The sequence below is a fragment of the Opisthocomus hoazin genome, chromosome 14 (assembly GCF_030867145.1).
Source record: "Opisthocomus hoazin isolate bOpiHoa1 chromosome 14, bOpiHoa1.hap1, whole genome shotgun sequence".
Classification (NCBI taxonomy): domain Eukaryota; kingdom Metazoa; phylum Chordata; class Aves; order Opisthocomiformes; family Opisthocomidae; genus Opisthocomus; species Opisthocomus hoazin.
Window position 1 is genome coordinate 7,401,837 of NC_134427.1, and position 20,745 is coordinate 7,422,581.

The 20,745-nt window shown below is 51.7% G+C and overlaps 1 protein-coding gene across 1 annotated transcript in view; it reads right to left on the minus strand.

The window, feature by feature from the left end:
* The window catches only part of PCDH19 (protocadherin 19), a 59,426-nt gene that overhangs the window by 12,023 nt on the left and 26,658 nt on the right, over nucleotides 1-20,745 (minus strand). The window contains exons 3-4 of the mRNA XM_075435716.1: nucleotides 18,953-19,011; nucleotides 15,839-16,008 (exon numbers count right to left, since the gene is read on the minus strand). Of these exons, the coding sequence (XP_075291831.1) occupies nucleotides 15,839-16,008; nucleotides 18,953-19,011 (229 nt within the window). The remainder of the gene's footprint in view (nucleotides 1-15,838; nucleotides 16,009-18,952; nucleotides 19,012-20,745) is intronic.

The following is a 20,745-nucleotide window of genomic DNA, read 5'->3' on the forward strand; positions in this document are numbered from 1 at the left end:
CCATTGTCAAATCTGAAACAGAGAAATTCACATATTCTGTCCGGGTAACATGGGACCAGCCAAGCAGCCACACTCCAACAGCAGCAATAAATCGAGTTATTACCCTCTCCCACTCAAAATTAGGCATTGCTCAGAAAACCGCTACGCGAGGATTCTGATAAAAATCCAACACAACAGAAATCACAGCTGGGGGAGATCAGCAGCGATTCCCAGCCGCTTGCACGGGGCCAGCCCCTGGCCCAGCGCCCGCCGGAGCAGCATCCCTGCCCTCGCCGAGCCGTACCGACGGACACCCCTCATGGCGAATGCGTCACCGCAGCCTTCTCCGGCACGGCGAAGGAGAACAACCCATCGCCACCCTCACCCCGCAGGGATGCGGCGGATGGGACCCCCGCCTCCCCCCTCCTCCTGCGCAGCCGCCCGGCGCGGCTCTCCCTTCCCTGCGAGGTTTCTGGTGCTTCCACACAACAAGTGAGAAATAAAGGAGCCGAGGTTAGAAACGCTGATACATAATTTACTCCTATTATCAAGATTAAACACATCTTTGCATGCTTAGCATAAAACAACTGCCTTTCCTCAGATTTCTCAAGGACATGCATAAAATTCATTATTATCTAAATAATCAAAAGAGTATTTCAATAGAATATTTAACTGTCTGCCTACTGGAAACTCACAGCCTTAATCTAACACTGATCCTCTGTTGTCCTTCATGTAAATATTGTTGGGACGTCAGCCAAAGCCTAGGGAAGTGAGCTTCATCTTGGTGGATGGGAATCTCTCGTGTCAGATACAGTCAGCCTGACTAATGAGACCTACAGCTTGCCAAAACCTACAGCCTCGCTGTCTGTTCCAGCCATTGAACGCGCTCAGAAACCCAGTGGCACCAGCCCAGCAGTCTACAGATCCCAATCAACTATCAATAGCTTAAGTGTAAGTGATTGTGTATGAAGTACGAGCCAAATGTGTTTCCTTTTTCAGTTTTAGGACCTCCAGTATTGTTATTGCACCAGTAATGCTTGCACGGAATTAATCATAGACGTACCCACAAGGCAAAACATTCTGAGGAGCTCTTTGTACTTTCTAAAAGTGCGCAGCTCTGAAGAGCGGAGGGAGCTGGAAGGCTTCCCAGCACGATGGGGCGTTCCCCACCGTCAAGAGACAGTTAGGGAATTTTTCCCTTTTTCTTTTTTTTGAACCAAAAGAGTTGGTTGCTGGCCATCCTTCATCATGACATTGACCTCTCACTCCTCCACCCTGGAGCCCAGTGTTATCCCCTCCCTGGTGTTCTACTTTTAACTCTTTTTCAGATGAACACAGGGCTTTTCCATGCGGGCGGATCCTCTCCTCCGAAGCACAGGGATGTCCCACGATGAGATGCTGGCCTAGGGTGGCGGGTGCATCAGAAAATCCCTCAGGGAACTGGGATGGCCATGAGGACAGGTCTGCAAAAGCTGCTTTACATTGTCCAGCAGCCAAGAGCACCCACAGTGTGATCTGGCACCATGACTCACTGTGACACAAGGACACTCCTGTTCCTCTGTGCCCTGGCCACGGATCTACACGGAGGGCTCGAAGGAGGCCCCGGCTCCACATCAATGAGGGATAACAGCGATGCCAGGGGAGCACTGGCCTCAGGTCAGACTGGCTCCATGGCCACCAGAAGAGATCATGACACTGCCAAAGTCTGGGAATCTGGCCCATTTAACTCAGCAGAAATTTCATTCTGGCAATGGAGTTTACCTTCATTAATTGAGTGATCACAGTATATAAATACACACATAAAATTACTGTAAGGTCAAGAGTCAAATCTAAAACCTCATTATAAGCCAAGGGAAACTACACTACCTGCAAGTCATGGACAAGCTCAATTTCCAGCAAGTCAGGTGGAGTCATAGAATCACAGAATCATTAAGGTTGGAAAAGACCTCTCAGATCATCAAGTCCAACCATCAACCCAACATCTCCATGACTGCTAAACCATGTCCTGCCCATCCCATCCCATCCTTCCCCATCCCCTCCCGCCCCATCCCTGTCGGCCCCGCAGTCATGGGGGCAAGATGGAGAGAACAAGCCCTCGAGTTTGTCTGGGGCTGTAGACTGAAGAGCCGCGGGGAGACAGCTGAGCAATGGGAATGGAAAATCAACATATTTTCATGACCGGTGTGAGCATTGCAGACAAAGTAGTCAGCTCCACAGCTCCAGCCCTCCTGGCCAAGGTGATGCCAAGCCATGGGTGCCCATGGGTGCCCAGGCACTGACACCAAGTCCGAAGCAGCGGGTCCGCACGCCGCCCCGGGGTCCTTCCCCACGCTCCCATCCTGTGGCTCCGACGCAGGGGCAGGAGGCTCCTGCTCCCTGAGGTGGGCTGCTCCAGCCCAAGCTCTGGACTTCTGGCCCAAGCTCTGCCTCCGATGATTTCCGATTTCTCCAAGGCACGTTTCTGCAGCGCTGCCCCGAGGTCAGGCTGGATTGTGTTGGCTCCCAGCCCTAGTTCACAGGGCTGTCAGCTAAATCACACCTCAGCATCGTTACTCCTGGTGACAGGTGTGACAGACAGACAGAACCCAGCTGGATTTTCAAAACCTAAGCATTTTGCAATACTGACAGGCAAGAAAAAGAAAAACCCACCAACCCACAACCCTCTTAGTCTGAGAGGGTTTTCTCTGGAAATACCCAAAGCTAGTAGGTGTAAGACCCCACAAAGCCATTCCTCCTAAACCACTTTTCTGACCAAACCTTTTAACTGTCACTGGGAAATGAAGAGCGCTAAGTACCAACCCTAGCCGGCGTTACCCAACTAGTCTAGACCCCACCGCATCCTTAACCAGCCTTTCTTCAAAGGGATAAAGCAACGCCGAAATGACTGATGTAATTTGGTGCTTTCAGACAGAGTTAGCGCGCGGAGGAGTCAAGTCCATCACATCGGAGATCACCACAGGGCTGCGGCAGCCGCGAAGACGCGGCCGGTGCCGGGGCTGAGCCGCCGGCGAGGCGCCCGCTTCTGCGGCAGGAACACGAGATGCGCCAAAAGCAGGCAGGTTTAACCCAAACGTGTCCCTCTGTGGTGGGAATCAGCCTGATGTTCCTCCCCCCAAGGACAAGTAGGGGGATGCAACGGGAAGGCAGGCAACGCGGCCCCGCAGTAATTCTGCCGGAGCCTCTCCACAGGGATCCACCCTCGCTGTCTGCGGCACACAGATGTAATGCTGCTTCTTTGCCACTGCACGCTCGCCTCATTTCTAAAACACTTACACATGCAGCATGCATTAGAATTAAAAAACCATTAAACCTCGGAAAGGAAAAACTTTGACAGGATGCGTAATATACTAAGTATAATTAATTAAATTGGATGAGGCACTGGGGGACGAGAGAAGAGTGGATGGAGACTGTTCTTGGAAAAGGGATGGTAATGCACTAATGTTCAGTGTGTGCCATTAAGTAAGAAACAGCCTTGGAAGAGGCGAGGATGAGCGACGGGAGCTTCGAGAGACGGCACCAGCCAGTTGGGCACCTCGGATGCATAGCAGAGAAGGCAATAGCATGAAATGCGGCCAGGTAGAGCTCTAAAAAAATGATCACAAAGGTGGAAAAGGCACCAGAGAGATGGAAGAGCAAAAATGGCATGAAGCTTGCTAAATAGGAATGCCCTACCAGTGACAGCCTCCTCCAGAGAGCATCTCTTGACCCCCCGCAAGGGCTCGGGGCGATGGACCACCTTCACCGCCCAGCACCAGGTCCTCGGGGCTGGCACAGGCATCGTGGCAGGCAACAGGAGATTCTGCAAAGCATCTGGCTCTCTGTGGGGTTGTTCTTTAGTTATTCATCCCCCCGGGCGCGACTCCTTAGCGTGGGTAGCACCCTGCTGCATCCTTGCCCGTCGGAGGTGGGGTGGGAAGCAGCAACCAAAGCCGGGGCCGGGGAGGGAGCATCAAAGGCGGCCCCAGCCGACACAGCAGGCACAACACGATGAGACAGCCACAGTCTGGCTGTTCAGCAGGACAAAGTTTTAACAGGCTTAACAACAGCATCAGCACTGATCATTAGGCAATTACAACTGCTGAAAGTTGACAAAGCACCAGGACCAAATGAATTATCTCCCCAAATCCTGCAGGCAGGAGCACGGAAAAGAGAAAAGTCATCGTCAACAGCCTCTGATAGCTCACCAGGTGCAGAAGCAGTCACTGAAAACCAAAGGGCTGCTCATTTACTTGCTGTTTGGAGAGATAAAAGGGAAAGTCCAGGAAATGAGGTCTTCAAAAACAGTCTCATCATTTAGGGAGCGGTGGGAGGGAAGGTCCTGGAAACACTGATACAGCCAGGCTTGCTCAGCCCTTGGGGAGGTCTGATTCAGCGAGGAAGGGACTGTGTGTGTTCGGGAAGGGAAGGCAGATTTTGGCCGGGGCAGTTCATTCCTGAATCATCCCCAGCGTGGTTACTTGCTCAGTTCTGCACGTTCCTGCACTGCAGCCAGCGCCGGGCGAGGGGATGGCCGCAAGCTCCTCTCCTTGTCAAAGCCCACTCCTCCAGGGATCTGCAGCGCTCAATCCACGCGGGACCGCGGCGACTCCCTGCTCGGCTCCCTTGCAAACCACGGGATGCTCAGCTTTGTCACGCCGTGCTTCTCAAGCACAGCCCTTCACTTTGAGTGACTAGGCACGCTTGCAGGAAAAACATGCAAATGTGATTTAAAGACTCTAAGTGATACAGAATATATCACATCCCTTGGGAACCTGTTCCAGGGGGTAATTATTCTAATTCCTAAAATCATGCGTCTCATTTGCAGCTAGAATTTTCTGAGGCAAACCTCCATCCTCCAGCAGCAGCTCTGCCTTGTTTGCTGTATCAGACAGATGCTCAGTAGCAGATATCTTCTCCCCGAGTTCACTTCTGAACACAGGCTGAGATGACCGATGTCTCAAGCAAAGTCCAGAGCATGTCCCCCGAGGATGCCAGCTCTCCTGGGTCCTATTTCAAGCCCAATGGTCTCAGCTACAAGAGTCCTGCCGGATTCAATGGGCTCTGAGTCAGGTCCTAAATCTCCAGACACGTGTTTGGAGAATGAAAGCCAATGCCTTCAGCTATACCCAGAAGCTCCTGATGCAGAATAGCCTCCAGAAAGCAAGGGGACATTTTTGCACCAACAAAGCAACTCCTCTCCACCCGACGTGCCAGAGCTCGGTGGTCCCTGCAAGGCACGTTTGCCCGGTGCAGGGCTTGCGTGGATTTTGTAGTGAATTAATTGGATGTATCTACCCAACAACAACAGAGGAAGACTGACAAAGCAGAGGTCGGGTGATGGGGGAACTGCAGGTGGAATTGTTCATTTTAATTACTTGTCTTCATTAAGGTGAGGTTCCTGGATCCTACAGCGATGACTAATGGGTCGAAATATTTGCATGAGTGAATATACTTCCACGAAAGGATGCGTGGCTAAAGGGTGGCACAGATACGGAATTTTCTTTGGATTTTACAAGGGTGCTTCCACCACAAGATGAAGTGACTTCGCAGAGCCCAGCAGCGTACCAGAGCGGAGCAACCCTAGATGCAAGTTAAACTTTTTTATGAGGCCTAAAAGTGCCCAGAACAAGCACGGCTGAAGGTGGGAATAAGTGATGAACAAGGTAAAACAGGGGTTATACTCCAGCTACTTGTGCCTCCCTGGCGCCGGAATGAGTTGGATACAAGCGTCACGGCTACCTGTCCTCCTGACAGCACCGAAAGGAAACTGAAATTTGGAACTAGCCAAACACATTCAATTTGCCTGAATAATTTAGGCTGCTGAGTTGTCACGTGCGTCATGGAGTGTCATCGAGAAAAGCTGTACTGCAGAGGAAAGGTCTGTAAATCAATGCATCTGAGGGACCAAAACTGATCAGAGAGCGGCTGCAAAAGCACTGCCTGCCTGAACAGGGGCAGGACATGGAACCAACCGGCGAGCAGCCCCGGCTCCCAGGGCTGGCTTCTCAGGAGCCTGCGGTAGGAGACGCAGTGAGGCCGGGCAGGGTGGAGCAGCGAGAAGACAAGGCTCCCCTTGGAACATGCTGGTACGTCAGCGGCACCGATAACTCAGCTGGGAAACGCAGAGAATGAAAGCCATATGAACGGCCAGTATATACACAGTGCCACCTGAGTGTGCCAGACCCTCCCCGAGGGTATTTATACCCTCCGTTAACGCACCCACTGCTCCCAAAACCGCTTCTGGCTCTCTGAACTTTCCTGAATTACCACTTTGCCAAATTCCTCTTCCCGAGCGGGAGCTGCCCCTTTGTAACTTCTCACCGAGCTGCATCAAAGGCAGAAGCCCAGTGAGCTGAATCGAGAAAGCCGCTGCTCTCGCGGGGCAAACCCGGGGGCTCCTCGCCTGGCTCGGGAGCACCTCGCCGGTTAAACCAGCTGACTGGAGAACGCGCCCGAGCAGCCGAGGCGGCACCGTCTGCTGCGCTCGCACCAGCCACCCTCCTGCCTCATCCCGCTAACGAAGCCGACACTTCCACAGCAGCCAGAGGAAATCAAGTGCCCGACCTATTTTGGCTTACAAGCGATGCAGACACCCACCTTCCTCGGGCTCCTCACAAAAAATTCCCAACCAACGCTCTTCGCTCTTCCATTTTCCCACAAAACGGTGCGAGAACAACCGCAGAGCCTCCTCTCTCCAGCATCAACTCACCTCTCATCCCCACCAGCCGCAGGCACCCCGCACCCCGCAGGACGCGGCCCCCCGCCTCACAGCCCCCCCCGGCGCAGGAACCTCCGGTGACCGTCCCCGCAGCCACGTGCCGTGTGCCCGGGCGGCTGCGCGGCCCCCGAGCGCTTCCGTACGACGCCAGGCGGCATCCGCGGTGAAATCTCACCAAAGGATCCGAGATCGTTTTCTCCAGCTGGGACTGATTGAATACAGCCCGGGCACCGGATGATGTGGGAAATCAGTCGTAGCCGAGCACAAATTGCATGCATAGAGGTAATTACTGCAGCGCAAGGTTGGTAGCACCACTACCCACATGACAGTATATCTCAGCAATTTTCATTTCCTATTGCTTCAATTCAGAGAGTGTTTTTTCACCTTTTTTTTTTTTTTTTTGTGGTTCAATTTTCTCCTTTTCCTACAGGGACCGACGTTAACCCAGGATTTCTTCGGGATAAAGCTCCGCTTTCACTACAGCCAGTCATTCCCCACACCCAGATGTCCTCCTATTTACTGCACCCAGACCTCGAGCCCAACCCGTCTCGACCCGACTCCGCTTCCCTGCCCCGAGCGTGGCTGTCGCTGCCCGAAGGTGCAGTGACACAGCGGTGACCGCCGGTCACCCGCTGCCATGTGCTGTCACCCGCAGCCGGCTGTGGATATCGGTAATGAAACACAACGGGCGAGTAGCTAATGAAGCTGGTTACAAAGCAAGCCGTTCTCCACACTTGAAAAAGGGCAAAAATATGATAAGGAAAATGGAACAAAACAGGGTTTCTTCTGAAAAATAAAAACACTAAGAGAGCTAATGCTGAGAGTGGGGAAGCTGATCATTACTATTACAGAAATTCAGCAAAAATAGGGCCACATTATGCTCACTGTGATTATACACATTGTGGCCAGCATATATCTATAATATACTTGCTGCAGAGAACTTATTTTCCAAACAGACACCGGGGTTAAATGCAGGATGGAAGGGGAAATCACCGAGCAAAGGCAACAGCCGGAATCCCAGCCCAGCCCGCGCCGCTGCATACCTGCGTGCCCACCGTCAGGAACGGCTGCCAAACTTCTTCATAATTCCGTGACCCATTTAAAAACATCTACTCTCTTACATTCATCTATGCTCTATGAGAAATAAAATATAGCGCTTGTAAGTTTTGAGTGGCAGCCCTTCCCTGAAGACGGATAAAAGCTGCAAGTTCTCTTTGCTGTTTGGTGCCAATTATTGCAGAGTTTTGACTTATATATTATTACATAGATCATTTAGTAAAACAACCTACCCACAAACCCAGTGGTATATCTCCCTTCAGCAGTTTTCTGCTGGAACCAGAGCAGTTTAAACGCTCACCCATACACTCCATATTTCAGAGCCAGGCGAGCTCCTTCCCCCGCACCCAGGGGAGATGCAGTCCCCTGCCCTACAGCTCTCAGCAGCGTGCAAGCGTAATTAAGAGAGCTCCAAATGATTTATCTTTATTGCACTCATAAAGTTGTTTGCATCACTTTTCAGGGAAAAAAACCCAGGCAACCGACTGGTACCACCCCGTCCAGGGATGCCGGTCCAGCGCCGGACCCGGATCATCCCAGAGCTGCCGGATGCACGTCTGGATGGCGCGGGACTGGGTTTCACCTGATGGCAACCACCCACGCCCAGGAGCCTGCTCCGAAACCCGCCGCGCCGGGCACCCCGCGCCCGCCGAGCCCAGGGTCAGCGCGCTGCTTGCGGTGATTACTCCTTTAATAAAGAGCTCTGTATTTTCCAGCGGCTGCAAAATTGATGCGGGTTGCCATGGTAAGCACACACTTTCCCATTTAGTAGAATAATAGACAGCTTTGTATAATTCACTGATTTCGGATGATTTCTCACCCCAAGAGCAAGTCGCTCAAGTTACATAAGTCACCTGTTGTTTAGTCAATCTGGCAATTTTAATTAGAATAAATTTTTGTGATTCCTCTTTGCAACACTTAGAGCTGCTCTGCCACCAGAATGCGGAGATGTCTGTAAATTACACAGGCTCCAATCACATCTTTTTTTGCCTTTTTAATTACAGTAACATTGCAGCATTAATCACGTAAGCCTCTGTTAAACAAGTAACAGCCATCCTCCATCATAATTAGAATGAAAGGCCAAGCAAACAGGAGCTTTGGAGTTTACCATCTTTCCTCTGAAAATTGTATTTTACCTTAAGAGTTTCACAAACAGTAGTTTTATTTGGCTCTAATTAGTGTTGTGAAGGAAACACCGAAAGGTTAATAAGAGATGGTTAGTTTGTAATGCAAGTTTCCCAGTGCCAGCCCCAGCAGTTCAGTCTGTTTTCAGAGTCATTAACGATGTAGATTGATTACAGGAGGAGATCAGGAAGTGCTGGCTTGCTGCGTTAGCAGAAGGTTCAGTTTTATTCATATACCTTCCCTACTGTTAAGTAAGATGGCCATTACCTTGACCATTTTGCTGGTCTTAACTGCTGTGAGACAGAAAGTGTTAATGGTTTCCTTAGAGGTTACTGACAAAGGAAAAAAAAAAGTCCACATGAGCCTTTTTTTGGCTTGTTTATAAGGGAAAAGGAAGCTGCAAGCTTGATTGAACTGTTTATTTATCTTGGAAATATTTGAAAATCCAAGTATTGTGTCGTGGTTTTGGAAAAGGATGCTTTGGGAGGGCCAGGGCTAGCACCGCCCCGTCCTTCAGCTGAACCCTGACAGGCATCTTCTCTGCGAACCTTCTGCTTGGGCTGGAGTTGCGGAGCAGTCAACAAAACCAAGCACAAATAGAAGGTGAAAGCCTCTAATCAGAAATATCACTTCTTCGTATCTCCTCCAAATTGCTCTCCAGTCACCCAGCAAAAATATGGGTAAACAACAACTAAATTTGACAAAATCTCATTAAAAAGTGCGATAAAACACTAGAAACCCTCCAACTTTCTGGGCTGACCATGCATCCATTACAAACCTACACAACAGGGCACAGATCCAAGTTTTAATTTTCCTCGCGAAGTTGCCAAAATGTTCACATCTGGTGAGTGTTTTCTGTGCTTGGATGGAAAGGACTTGAGGATCTAAAGGTTACAACTCCTGTGACCCTGGACTGAGTAACTTCAGTGATGGAGACACTGCAAGAGTTATCTTTGATGGGAGGAACCCGAAAACTGAAGAAAGAGTGCCAGGAATGTGGGATATATGATAATGCTTCTTCTGCAAACAAAGGCGGTTACACATCTGTTTGTTATTTAGTTCTGCTGTTGCAGAAGGGGATTGGCATTCATTTATCGTGACAGACATGACTTCAGTGTCACCCCTGCCCCACCACCAGTTTCCAGCGAGGAGTTCTCCAGGCTGTGCTCAACACTGCAGAGCTACGAACCTAAGGAAGAGACAACACCAGAGACCCCTCTGTGCCAGCCAGAGTGTCCGTGCATGGATGGTCCCTCCTCGAGGGACCGGTGCCCCGCTCTGCTGCGACGCAAGGCAGCGGCGGAGGGAGCTGAGCCCATCGGTGGGGTGGCCCGACCCACTGCCCCACTCTGCCTGCCCAGATCAGTCGCCAAAGACGGAGCTAAGCACCGGGCAACGATAAGGGCTAACTGAAGAGAGACTTGTTAGTCTGAGGGCTTGATGGCTTTTTCCCCAGTTACATTCACTGGTCTAACAAGAGATACCATGTCCTGCTGCAAGCCCGCCAGCAGGAGCAGGTGCGTGAGGAGGATGGAGAGAGCGCGTACAGAAGAGTCAGTAACCACCATGCAGCCATCCACGGGCTGACTTAGCGGCTCGGTACGTAAGCATTTAAAAGCATAAGAATTATAAGACAATCAACGCCTCTTCCTAAAGCCCAGCTTACCCACTCATCATAAAAATCCTTCTCTGGGGTTTCAAAGTACTGCGAGAAGCTGGCTGCTCCCTCCTGGCTGGCCACTGCAGGAGCACCACTGAGCTCGCCGAGGCTGCGTGACTGAGAGATCCCCGCAATAATACAGAAATCAGAGGAGCTGTAATAATTGACATTGCCCTGTAAAGAAAGCTTACAGCGTTTATCCATCTTAAGGAATGTGCTGTCATTCACATACGAATGTTCTACTTTATGTCTCGAGCTGCATATATGAATACAAGAAAGCAGGTATTTCTACTAATTTGCAGAAACTTCCAGAGAAATGCAGCTGTATTTCGAGCCTCCAAAGCCCTAGAATATGTCACTTAGGTCTCCATGTACATACAGCTCTACAGAAAGGCTTTTCTGCAGAGTAAAAGGGAGTTGCAGGTGGAACGACTGCTGGAAATCAGCTTAAAAAATCAACAGTTCCTAATACCTGTGTTTGCCTCCAGCTAATGCCATTAGTCATGTTCCCAGTTCACAGCTGAAATGCACCCAGATACTATGGAGATGAGCATAAGAACCAATTGGAATATTCTAGATAAAGCCTGATCCCCTAAATGACGATGTATCTGCATAATTTGGGATGAAGCCAGCAAGCAAAGTTTCAGTGAATACCATGTGCCCAGCTCTCCTTTACATCCAAGCCTATTTCTACACTGTGCCACGGTACGAGGAAGACTTAACGTAAGCATTTAACTATAACTCATTTCTATTCAAAGAACCCTTCGTCTTGCTGGAGTTTATGAGATACAATTAAACCACCTATGTGAGCAAAGTTACTCAAATGTGGAAATGTATGCAGGATCAGGTCTTTCCAGATGACATTTCACGCCAACCTTTACTGCTGATCTGGCACCAGAAAAATGGAAGTGATGCTTTTAGAAGCAATTCTGTAGAGACACATTACTGACATTGCTTAAAAACCCTCTCACTTTGATTTTAAAGCTTTTTCACTATTTAATGGCTGCGGTGACTGTTTCTAACACTGGCTTTTTTATGATTAGTGTGTGTTTATTCTTTTTGTACTTTCTTTTAGATTCTATTTTTATCTTCAACAGCAAATCACTTCTTCATTGGGCCAACAATTTTCCTTCTATCACTGATGGTAAAAAGTACTGGTCAGCACTGGGAATTAGGATAAGTTTGAAATCTGTTACTTCTAACATTAAAACCACATATTCAAAATAGTTCCTTTCTGATTCCTGTGCTGGCAAGAGCTCCTATAACTTACAGAGTACAAGTATGGCTCTGGCTCAAGGCAAGGTAAAAAAGGTAACAGAAAACATTTAAGCAGATCTAGGTGCTCATACACATCCACACCAAGAAAACAAGCTATGCCTGCACAAACGCTGTGTTTGGAAGAGGGCAAAGGGATTTAAAAAAAAAAAAAAAGTCTCAGTATGAGTAAAACCAAGGGAAGAATAACTACCTGAATCACAAAACAGAGTATCTAGCCTCAAAGATGCTAATTCAGGTCCTGAGGGATCTAATCAACCTCTTTGTTGAAGTAAAGATAAAACTTTTTGACAGCAAATGCTTTCTGATAAAATGGAATTTTCAATTACCCTGCGAAACATCTGGTCCATGCTGCCATTTCCCGGGAAAAGCACCGCCACTTTCTGCAGTGTTAGAAAACATTTCAGGCTGAGATTTCCCCACATTGCTTGGAGGAACAGGCGTCAGGAGCTTCAAAACCTGACAGCAAAGCTCCCGTAGCTGCTGGCATCGCCCACCACTGTCCCACAGAGGCGATGCCATTGGTGGGTCTCCACCGCACACTTCACCCCCTTGCTGGAAATCAGGGGTTCCTCCAGTGCTGGACTTGGAGTCCAGGTTACACCAGGACATAGAGAAAATCCACCCCATGTTGCGGTGAAACAGGCCAAGATATGACAGGGGACCCTGGGATTGACCCCCATCCTCCAACAGACTTCTCCACCCAACCCAAAACGCCGCTGAGATCCAACAGCCGCTTGAAAACCTCCCTTCCTCAAACAAATCCATCTGGAAGTTCAGCTGAGGACACTGTTAGGAAAGGAGTGCATATAAACTTCTAGCAGCGCTTAACACCTCCACGAATAAACAAACAATTAAGCGGCAGCGAGGCAATCGCGAAAGGTGGAGCGGTGCCGGTGCCCGCCTTCCTCAGCGTCCCATTTGGTATCAATTAGCAGGGGAAGGAAAACAATTCTGGGTGATAATGAACTCCAAATTGGGTACATATTAGAGCAATTAAAGCCACCTTTTCAGCTGATGAATTTATAATCAATAATTAAGATCCTGAGGTAAAGAGGGACTGGGCAGAAGTCCTGCTCCCAAAATAAGCGATGTGGCTGAGCTCCAGGTGATGCTTCTGATGAGCCACTGCTGCCCACTAAAGCTTGACACCCTCCACACTACATTTTGCCATTTTTCTGGAAATCTAGGTCATTTGCAAAGGAAGAGAATGGGCTCCTGCCAGTGGGACTGGCAGCTGGTGTCACTCCCACCCAAGCTTGGCACCAGAGCAGTGAAGGGGTAGAGGGCCCAAGGCCACCTGAGCATCTGCAGCAGGTCCCCGGGGCTCCCACGGCCACGTACTCACCACCAATGCCAGGCTCACACACTGGCTGATGAACACTAAAGGAGCCTGGACCCCTCCACACCTACCCCACGCCTACCTCTTTCTGCAGGAAATCCAGCATCTCCGTAGGTGAAGGCTGGCCGGACAGGTCCACGCTAACCCCCCCAGTGCCACCACAGCGGGATCATCCTCTATCCCCGAGCTGCAAGGCTTTCTGCCAACCAGCATCTGGCCTCGGCAGATCCAGGATTACCCACCGAGCAGATAAAGACTTCCAAATTACCTGACCAAGTCTGAGAGTTGGCCACTAATAAAGGACTATTGGTGTTAGAAGCTGAGGTCCAAGCCCAGCAGAGCCTGGCCGCAGGGGCAGCTTGCAGGGCACCCAGGCAGGTTCGTCAACGCCGACGAGCAAACCCCGGCGCCTCGCCCACCCCGCTTCCCTGGGATGACGCGAGACGCGCTTCGGGCAGGGCCGGCGAGCGAAGGCAAAGCATGGGGACGTCAGCTGCCAGGCTGCCTTTGGCCGCGGACGGTGTGCTCGGGGCGGTGGTCAGCCCACCGGTCCTGCGCGTCCTTGGCACGGAACTTGTGTTTCCCCCCCGCCCTGCCACTCTGACCCGAAAACGGGTAAAAATTACCATGCCAAAACCATCGCTTTAATCACGCGGGAACCGCTGTTATCGCCATCATCTCAGCATCTTGATTTTCCTGATTATTTTCTGCAGTCCCTGCTCGACAAATCAGCTCAGAAAATCTTCTCTGTAACCTTTTTTTTTGGCTTCTGTGACAGTAGCTGCTAACCTCCCCGCCTGCGCCGCTCCCCTCATCGCTCCACGAACACCCCGACACCTCGCAGGCGAGGACCCCCTGCTCCCCCGCACGTGGCAGCGTGGGTCCCGCGGGACGGGAGGGCTGGACCCCGGCACCGCTCCCTGCCCACCCGCCTGCGGGTCCAGAGGGACGGCAATGCCGCGCCGACACGCCAGCTTCCTCCCAAAAAGGATCCAGAGCCAAGAGCACCCACCCGCTGGCCATGGCGGGACGGGGAGCCAGGCACACCAGCCGCCTTCTGGGAATACTCTTGATTTTTGGGGGGTATTTTACATGCAATGAGGAGTGCGTGTTACATGGATTGGATCGGATTTATTTCCATCTGACTCCTCTGACGAGCTCTGCCTCCAACTCCTCCTCTTTAACTTATTTGCATTGCTATCTGGTGCACCACAGAGCCAGCACGCAGACTTATCAGAAATGTAATCTCTGTAAAACCCTATCTGCAGTCCATTGAGATTGTTTTTTTGCCCAAGAAATGTGACAAAAAATTAACAGATGTTGCTCAGACCATTCAACGGGACGGGAATCAATTATGAACATTTTTGCTCCTACAGTTATCCCTCACTGCAAATGCATCTTAGGAAACCCTCTCCTGATCGAAATGAAAAAGCATTTCTTTGTAATAGAAGAATAATAAATGATAGCTATCAGCCTGCATTCTCTGACATGGCGACAGTCCGCAGAGAATTAAACTGCCACTGTACAGTTATATAAATGTTTAATTTTTTTCATCTTTGGCCACAGTAGGGTTGTCTGGAAATACATTATCGCTGCGGATGCCATCCCTCTCCAATTAGCGTGGCTGGCAGCACAGAATGGGTAGGTGACCTCCGCGTTCCCCTCCTCGCGGAGTCTTACAGGGTTAACTACGGCCATTTAACAGACTCTATCGAGAATTAATACAGCGATCAGCTTCCCTCCAGAAAAAAAACCACATTCAGCGGCGCAGATGGCAAGAACTCTCTCTCCCCCGTTTGACTCTTTTATGACAGCAAAACAAAGGCTTTTAATGATGTTTACCATGAATTGAATTAAACAGCTGAAGACCAGTTCATAATCACAGCATTTTGTTTTCATATCCTTAAGTCTTTTAGCAGTGGGGCTTCCAGTTGAGCCTCAGCCACAGCTTATCTCAAGATATAGCCAAGCGCCCCGAGGCTCCCCTGCGCCGGAGCACCAAACCGCACTCCGGCTTCATAATTGAAAAAGACAGGATGTTTGCAGAGGATGTTTGCATCCGTCAGACATTAAAAGCGACATTCATGCCCAAGTACAAACGACGGCCTGGGCTCCGCCGAACTCCTCTGACTTCTTTCCTCTAGCTAGCACCGGGCTGGTTTCGGGGCAGGAATTCACCCCTGCACGTGGGGATGCGCAAGAGCTGACACCCTGTTCGGGGGCAGAAGATGTAAACCCTCGCCCACTGGCCTGAGCTAATCCCTCGTGGGATGCCTGACTAATTGCCTACACGCTCCGCTGACCTCTTGGACAAGTTTCCCCGACGGCACCTGCGCGCGAGCTCCGCTCTGCAGCGTCTGCGCTCTGGAGAGGAGCGCCGGCACGGGCCAGCAGCCGGCACGGCACCAGCAATTCCTGCCCTCGTCCCAGCTCCGCCACTCGCTCGCTGTCAGGTGGATGCTCAGTGCCTCAGGTTTCCTGCCTGTTAGAGGATAATCCTAACTGCTTGCCCACCCGACAGGCGCGGCGTGAAGGTTAATTTCGATCTACGCAGCACTCTGGCGATGTACGGCGGCGTTATCCCCAGCACGCGCGAAGCATCCTTGTGGTGCACCCACCCAGGTGGCACCAGGGCTGGTGGCGGGGGCATGTGGGGGCCGAAGGGGTGGTGGACAGCCCCCCAGGGCGGACGTCAGCGGCTCACCTTGCTCAGGACCCTGGGACCCCATGGAGGGGACGCTGGTGTTCAGCACGTCGTTGACGGCCGTGTCGCAGTAGAGGCCCCGCTGCACGTCGTGCTCGCTGTCCGTCTGGTCGCTCTCCTCGTGGCCGCTGTCCTTCAGGCTGTTCCCCTCCAAGTCCTTGAACGTGGAGCTGCTGGGGGAGACACAGCTGTGACTTACCGGGTGACCGCAGCAGCGAGACCCGCCATGGCGGCATGGCTGCCAACGCTCAGACTCGTGCCCCGCGGGGACGAGGAGGTCCCCTGCGTCCCCAGCACCCAGCGACAGGGCTGGGACTGCTGGGACTGCTCCCCCAGCTGGGGCCGGGGTGCGGGGGTCGCCCCCTGCTCGGTACCTCTGCACCCCAAAACACAACACCCAGCCTGCACCACCTCGCAGGGTGCTTCTGCCCGGGGGTGAGCTGCTGTGGGCAGTATGGAAGCTGAGAGCGAAGCAGGATCGGAGAATAAAATTGGAGAATAAAACCTATGCATTAAAGGAGCTGTTTCTGTAACTAGGCTCCTCAAGTCACATTATCTCACACTGAAGTTAGACAGGTTTTAGGTTTGTAATTTTTTAGGTTATAGGCCAAATGCTAATCACTTAAAGTTTGGAAACAAAAGTCTTCCCGGAAATGGGAATTTCGTTTCACGATGATGATGCCATTCTTGTTTATAAAAATCACCCGGTCATTCTGGGTCCAAGTTCACCCAGCTTCAAGATATGACCCACAGCTGAGCTCCCTGACATCCCCGGCAAGCGCAGCCACTGCTGGGGGGACCCGAGGGCTGAGCTGCTCCCGAATTTCCCCCAAGGGCTGAGCAGCTCCGTCACCCCATGGCACCCAGCTCCTAGGCTGGAGGGATGGAAGAGTTCCCCTGGGGATCCTTCTGCTGTCACTGCTGCCCTGCGACGGTGAAGCCCCACGCACGGCCATTGGGGCGTCCCTGGGGCCACCGACCCCACACCTCCTTCCACAGCCAGCCGCGGCACGGGAAATCTGTGCCCGTCGAGGGGGATCCACCGGCACCCACTCGGCCCCAAACTTTCGCGCTGGCTGATTTGGCGTGAAACGTCGGTGGAAGACGCGGCCTGTGCTTCAAAGCCCCAACGAGCTGGAGCATTACTTTGAAAAGCCCTTTTGCGTCTCCACGGAAACCAAGCAGACCACCTACCATCTGATGCTTTGCAAAAGCACGCGAGAGGGGAGCTCTGAAACACATATAAATTGGTAAACCTTCAAACATTACCTTTTAAATAAAGATGTCCCTGTTGAAGCCACTGACTTTGATTCCAGGCGACATCAAAGAATTTAAAGTTAAGAAAGCGCCACAAATCTACAATTCATTTGTGTGCGCGTGGATGAGCGAGAGAGGCAGGCAGACAACACAGGAGAAGTACAAATAGATTAATTAAAGCGCTGAATTTGAGGAGATTCACTCACCAAAGATAGAAGAGCTACAACATCTTCATAAAGGCAAAGGATGAACATGATGCCACAGTACGTTACAGAAAATATTTTTTGTTCTGAGGTGTCTGCGCAGCGCTCCCGGCACCCGTTGCACTTCAGATACAAGACAAAGGCAGAAAGCGAGGGGGAACGCTGTCCTACACGGAGCTGCTGTTCCTAACACGCAGACAACCCCGCGTTACAGCGCGTTTATCTTCCCCGCAGCGAGCCAGACCGTGATGCGCAGCCACAAGACGCGTTCCCGCGGCTGACACTTGGCGACAGGACGGGCAGGTCTCGGGGAACTGGCGGCAGCAGCGTTGCCCAAACAATACAGCCCGGGAGTAAGCCCCGCTGCGGCAGGCGGGAGCGCTGCCTGCCTTGATCTTGGGTGTGAACGAGGAAAGATTAATAGATTTGGGTTTTTTCAGGACGCCTGCAGACTCTCTGGCGAGGAGCAGCGTGGCGCAGGCAAACCGTCTCTCTCGCGGTCGCATTAGCATCGTTAAACATCATGAGCCACGCAGGCAAATATACCTGCCCTTCGCTAGCTGAACCCGAGCTGCTCAAACAATGCGCTCGCAGCTCCCTTACTCCTTATATTTTTAAGATGTAAACAAATGGGATCTCAGCCAGGCAGATAATTGGATTTTTTTACTGCTCAGATCAGATCTCAACAGCTCAGGGCCGGATCCTGCTCTCCGTTACACCCCTGCCTCCGTGCTGGCTTCTGCAGAGCCCCAACAGCCCCACCGGGCATGGGCATGGCCACGGCCGCGGTTCACCCGCCGCACACCCTGGCCGGTCCCCGGGGAGAGGACCGGAGGTGGGCAGAGAGCTGCCGGCCACCCCCTGCGTGGGGACACGGCCCCACGGCCCCGCGCGGCGGCTCCGGACGAGCGTCGATGGAGCTGTGCGTGCCTTCCCGCCTCGGCAAGAGCCGGGCAGGCAGGGGCACGCCTGGCCACCGGCCCCGCGGGGGGATGCTCACCTCCGGGTTAGCGCAGTCCAGAGGGGCTCAACCCGGTAACCCCGGCGTTAACCTCCCCGAGACATTTCCTCGCCACTGGTAAGCTCTGAGGATACCAGTGTTTTACCCAAAGGGTTAAATTCCCCCTCGGGTAATCGCCAGGCTGCAACCGAACTGACGGTTTCCTTTTTACCCGTGCAGGGAAAAAGCCCAGCAAAGTGCTGTTTTGCCTCGGTATTCAAACTAGAACAGCGAGCGTGTATCCAACCCAATTACCTGCCCCCAAATGAGCTTTTTTCCTTCTTTTTCCTTCTTTTTTTTCTCACATGGCAGGGAGATCTCGCCACCCAAATCCATCATTTTACTCCTGTGCATTCAAACAGAATAAACTCTACGAATCTGAAAGTTGTTGGGGTAGCGGCACTCCAGCTAACTCGCTGCAGCTCCCCAGTGCGAAGGCGCCAAAAAGAAGAAGAAGAAAAGCCCTGCCTTCATCGCAAACCAAGAGCAATGGGACTTAATAGGAAGTAAATACTGTTTTTAAAATCAAATGATTACTCTTGAAACGTTTTGCATATTAACAGAAGCAAGCAGTATATAACGCAGTAAGGCAGAACATTAAATAATCGGGATTTGGCTGGGCAAACCCAAGGGCTTTCAGGCGAGCCTACGTACCTTTTTATTAAATGGGCTCTGCTGTTCACGTAGTTGGAATCGAAGGAGTAGTTTTCAGTCTGGAAGGAGGAAAAGAAAAGGGAGATGGTTACAAGTCTGATTTCCCCACGCCTGGGAAGCGCCGGCTTTGCAGGGCCAGGACAAGAGCCAGCACAAAGCCCACGGGAGGGAAGGAGCACCCCGGCCCAGCGAGCGGGACGGAGCCGGGCGCCGAAAACTCCGGTCCCCGTTGGTCTGCCCACCAGCTTTCACCAAAAAAAAGGCCGGCTGGTGACCACAGAACAATTTTCAGAGAAGAAACAATGTGACTATGCTCTGTTACAAAACTAATTGCTTTTAATTCCCTGATGGACTCGGTGCTGTGTGTGTCAATTTGACTGAAAGTTCAAAAGGTATTTTTCTTATTAGTGTATAATTAACATGTTAAAATATTTATTGCATAGATATGTAAATGCCAGCAAGGTAATCCCCTGCCGGAGAATTTAATGCGGGCGCTTTTCTTTGTTTTACATCATTTCATTTGCAGAGACAGTGGGCTCTGTTATTAATAAAAAAGCCAACAATGGGTGACATGCTTAAAAGTTGGAGAGGAGTGAAAGCAGGGGACAAAAGTCAATGGACCTGTCATTTGCAAGCAAAACCCACCAACTTGCTCTGCACTGAAAACACTGCCTTTTAACCTCAGATTACAAAGCCCCAGATAGCTGGTGCTCACAGCAGGTAAGGAACCACGTAAAGCAACCTGTGGCTGTGGCAGGTAGGATGTGCTGGGAGCTGCATGGTGAGATGTGGTAGGACCTCCACGGTGAGATGTGCTGGGAGCTGTATGGTGGGACGTGGTGGGACCTGCATGGTGGGATGGGGTGGGAGCTGCATGGTGGGACGTGGTGGGAGCTGCATGGTGAGATGTGGTGGGACCTGCATGGTGAGTCACAGTGGACGCCATGTGGTGGGACATGGTGGGATCTGCGTGGCCTGGCCAGGATCCTTCCTGGGCTTCAGCGACCCAGGAGGATGCAGATCTCTTTGTACGAGTCAGGCACCCTACTCCATCCGTCCGTCCATCCGTCCACCCAAAGCCCCCCCAGATCTGCAGGGATGTCACCCGGGCTCCCCACCAGCATCACCCGTGGCCCGGGGGATGCTCCTTGCCCCTTCCAGGCACCCTGGGCAACAGAAGGGGCCGACTCTGCCCGGTCCCCCTTGCTCTGGGCTGGCAGCAGTGTCCCCCCGGGACAGGACCGGGGACAGCCCCCCACCCCAGCAGCCCCATCCTGCCTCCTCCCTGCCATGGCTCCTCCTCGCCCCGGCCCCACGGCCGCTCTCCTTCCCAAAGAGCCGCTCTGGGATACTATGGCCTGTTTTTATGGCAATTATGAACATGGTAAAAATAAATGCATGCATCTTTAATGTCTCAATAAATAAAGGAAAGCAGAGTCTGCTGCTAACGTAATCACAACGGCAGGATGCAGGGAGCGGGGCCGCTGCAGCAGAGCCGAACGTGAAATCCAATCGTACCCCGGCAGAGGTTACGCTGCTCTGCCAAGATAATAAAGCAAAGGCAGCGTTGGTTAAGTGTGACCTTTTCTGAAATACAGCACAATATCTAATTTACCAAACAGGAGCCTCCCAGAGAGAAACATGCAAGGAGCTGCGAGCCGGGGGAGTTGGCCTAGCACTCAGCACAGCTCAGTTATTACTTTCAGATAGTAATTACTGCTGGAGAGTCACGCAGGAGATTTACTGCACAAACGACTGGTCCCTGCAGCTCCTGCGTCCTCGGTCCTGCAGGA